Source organism: Otolemur garnettii, unplaced genomic scaffold (genome assembly GCF_000181295.1).
Source record: "Otolemur garnettii isolate 467f Iridium unplaced genomic scaffold, OtoGar3 scaffold00016, whole genome shotgun sequence".
Taxonomy (NCBI): domain Eukaryota; kingdom Metazoa; phylum Chordata; class Mammalia; order Primates; family Galagidae; genus Otolemur; species Otolemur garnettii.
Genome location: NW_003852411.1, coordinates 19,818,838 through 19,822,882, shown reverse-complemented (window position 1 = coordinate 19,822,882; position 4,045 = coordinate 19,818,838). Strand labels below are relative to the sequence as shown.

Sequence of the window (4,045 nt, the reverse complement as noted above, 5' to 3'; positions counted from 1 at the left end):
TTGTGTGAGTGTCCTGGCAGCCCCTCAGAGCTGGATCACTCTTACTTTATGCACAGTTTCTTTTATTTAGCATTTTCATTTAGTTTCTTTCCGTCGTAGATAAAAACAGAGAAGTGAGAGTATGGTTGGAGATAGATACTTAAGAAGAAATAGAAAACTGCATCAAACAAGCGGAAAAAATATCCTGATGTAATGGAGACCATTTGGTGTAAGGCTGAACAGCCCTCCACCTTTCTGGAGATCCTAGAGATAATAATTGCCATATTGCAGCACAGAACAATTCCTGTGATAGCAGCAAAATCATCCAGAAATTTCTGTCACATCTTGTGTCCTCTAAAGTGGCAAGGAAACATTTGTTACAGTTTTCCTCAAATTATCAAATTTACACTTGTAAAAGTTTGGGCACAGAGAAGTTTACAAATTACTTGGAAATTTGACATGAAGAAAAAAACACATTTGTCCACAATTCCATAAGCATGATATAATACATTATATCTTGTGAAGGGGACATGTTTTAATTAAACATGAGAAAATCCTGCTCTCTTAAGGCTTAGCATTGGCTGATCCTAGGTCCTTCTAGTTTCAGTTATCAATGTGAGATTATATGTGATAAGATGATATTTCTAGACGGAGACTGTTACTTTTCATATAGCACAAGTGCTTCTTAGTAGCATTTGACATTAAATTGCATTTGACCATGGGATCACTTTATTTCTGGAAACCAGCAATGCGGTCTATATGTACAAGACACAGCACTGAGTAGGCATCTCTGTATAGGGAGGAGGATGAGCTATGTTGCTTTCCCTGCTGGTGGCAAAGAATGCATTCTCCTCCCCAGATTGTTAAAGTCCTTATGACTTTTACCCTGAGAGGTCCAGTTCACTGCTATCCTGTGGGATAAATCATCACAATAAATCATCTCACTCTCCCTATATAGGAAAATCTCTCTCCGTTTTCTTTCTGGAACTGATTCGATTTTTCACACTGTCATATCCCCAGGAGGGTGGTTTGGAGGATCATTTTTATTAAGTATGTTCGGAGGCCAGAAAAGCAAAGTTGTAAAGAACAAAACCCAGAGTACACAGTTTGTCTTAGATGCCTGACTTCAAGTTCTGATTTTCACCAGCTGATGTTCCTTCTGAACTCCCACAAGATGAGGGAGTTTAAATTTAGACAATATGCAAACTGTGACCAATGAACCTTGGAGAGGCAGCTTGGCTCTCAGGGATTGGTTCACAACAACTTTGCCAAATTCATAGCCCCTCTTTGCTCTTCATTTTAACAATGACACACACACATTTAAAATTTCCGACAAATGGTAGTTACGTGTCATTTTCAATGACATCGGTTTATTATGGCAATTGCCTGACCAACAGAAACAAAGTGTCTTGAAGAATTACCTATCTTCTCTTCCTCTTAAAGGTGTCTAGTGGGCTTGAGGCAATCATGGGGGATGAGGGTTAGGTAATTTAGAAGATATAAGGATAAATAAGGTTAAGTGATATGTAAAATAAGTTTTAAATATCCCTGAGGTGGAGGAGTGGGCAGGATCTGCTCCTGGTCACATCCCATGTGGCTGAGCTGGGATAACTTCTTCACTTGAAAGGAAGAGTCTGTGTCCTATCCATCCCCAGTTTGGTGCTCATGCTGGTACCTGATTTTGGGGTGCTGCCATCAGATCCTTGGGGGCACAGTATCCACCAGGGTTTTGCTGAATGAGAATCACTTCTCCACCATTCACATGGAGGTCATCATAGGATGACCTATGGTCAGTGGTCACATTCAAGTAGACTTTGTCTTTGTAACGCAGCGAGACCACCAAGATGGCGTTGATAGACCTGGCCTTGCTCTGGAGTATGAAGGGATCCTCCTTCTGCCGGTAATGAAGGCTGACGTTAACCTCCTGGGAGAAGTATCCCCTCACGGAGATGAGATAAAACCCATCACAGTTAATGACGATCGAGTTGTTTTTCACCTTCATGATTTCATCCTGATTTTGGGATATGATGATGAAACCTTTCTCCTTCTCGTACTCTACAGAGGGTAGGGCAAGAATTAAGGAAAAAAAGAGTGATTCCTAAGCACGGCATTGGGCAACAACCTTCCAAAACTTCCAAAATCAAGTGTAGAGAGAGTAACAGAAAGAGAATTTGCAAAGAGTAAAAGCACAAGAGCACTGTCTTTCTGCCTGTGGAGAGGGGTTGCTTGACCAGTGGAACAGAAGAAGCAAAACTAATATCAAGAGAGTCCCAGATGGGCTGGGATACAGGAGCTGAGAGGATGTAGCAATTGTCACAACATACCTATGGCAGCAAAGGTAGCTTCCTGGTTTCCCTAATTTTTCAGAACAGAGAGAGGTTGACAACTTTGGTGCTTCCTTTCTTGCTCGGTGAAGGGCGGCAGCAGTGCCCCTTGCCTAGGGCCTGCACACAACCTCCACTTTGAAGCCTGACTCAGTAACTGCTTTTAACTTTTCTATCTGACCATGAAATGCAAATCTTCCACACGCCCCTAGGCATTACACTTACCAACAGCATTTACCCATCACATAAGCTTAATAATGCAACTCAGCACAGAAAATCTGCGGACTCGGGGTGGGCTCAGTAGGATGCAAGCAGAAGAGCTCAAGGACACAGACTTGCTTTTTCCTTCTATCTCCTATTGCTAGGTTTTGCTTTTTGGTTTTTTTCTGGAAGGAAGGTATCTTGGGAAGAGTTACTGTCACAGGAGAAGGAAAAGAAGGAAGAAGTGGAGGCAGAGTGACAGCTTCGGAATGTTTGTGCAGGACTATTCTAAATGAGGGCCAAGGAGCCTACATTTCTCTTATTTCCATATCTGCCTCAATATCATCCTGAATGACCAAGCAATCACATCTTGGACACATCTTGCCCGTGTTCCTTGGTGATGGAAGGAATTGGTTTTCACTGGTAGCCACAAATTAGTAATTCTTGCCTTATACTAGTCCCAGGAAGCATACTTGGAATTGAAAACGAAGACTGCTTCTGAAGGGCGAAAGGTCTTCCTCTTCAGACGCAGGAGAACTTAAGAATGGATGAATATTCATACAGAAACCCCTTTTCTTCCTACCAAGGGCCTCCCTCTACTCACATTAAGGTATAATTTTGTCCTAGGATAGAATTAGCAGGAGATGAGGCAACTTAGAGTCAGACAGACTTGTAAAAAGGAGCTAAACAGTGAGAGGACTTCCTCCACAAAGGGCTTCCTGGGAGGACTAAGTGAGGCACATAAAGTAATTATTACAGAGAGAAGCGTATATAGGGTTACTAATTACTCCCTTTTTCGTCTTTAAAACCTTTGTCCCTAATGAAAATAATATGCAGGCTACAATAATTCTGGGATTTAACTGGAATTTAATGCCTTCCCTAAGGAAAAAGAGAAATCTACATTCTGGAGGAAGTTAAGGGACTGAAGAGAAGATTCTTTCAAAAATATGAATCAATTAAACGTTTGACAATACTTACCAGTAAACTGTACTCTGATACTTTGAACTGGATGGTGTACCTGAGGGAGGAAAAATATATATATTTATGAAAAAAGAGTGAACAAATAGAATTAGCAGCTCATGTCCAACAAAGCTTGTGGGGAAAGACTGGAGAAAAGACTTGGCTTTTTCTGTGAAGATTAGACCCAGACTTCCCAACTGGCCCCAGGCTTTTCCATAACATCTCTTAAAATAAATGAGGACTATTCTGCTCTTTCATGCAAGCATCTGAGATATGTCTTCATTTCTGCTAAACTCTTCTTTGGCGTATTGTTTTTACTCACTGAGTCCCAGCTTCCCCATCTTGGATAACAGAGCACTTAATGGTCATCTTGTTAAGAAACCCTTTCATACATAGAGATTCCGTCATGGAGAAAGAAAAGCTGTGACCAACCAATCCATCCTTTCCACAGACACCCAGAATGCACTAGGACTGAGTTCTGGTAGCTTCTGGCCTGCTTACTCTTTCTCTGTAATAGAAGAATAAAAACTTCTCCTATTTTTAGGGGACAGAGCCACGAGAAACTGCTCTAATTGGCTCAG

At 41.4% G+C, this 4,045-nt stretch overlaps 1 protein-coding gene across 1 annotated transcript in view; it reads right to left on the bottom strand.

Moving 5' to 3' along the window:
* Positions 1–1,642: 1,642 nt before the first annotated feature.
* The window catches only part of TNFSF4 (TNF superfamily member 4), a 19,475-nt gene continuing 17,072 nt past the window's right edge, over positions 1,643–4,045 (bottom strand). The window contains exons 2-3 of the mRNA XM_003785820.1: positions 3,483–3,522; positions 1,643–2,034 (exon numbers count right to left, since the gene is read on the bottom strand). Coding sequence (XP_003785868.1) covers positions 1,643–2,034; positions 3,483–3,522 — 432 coding nt within the window. The remainder of the gene's footprint in view (positions 2,035–3,482; positions 3,523–4,045) is intronic.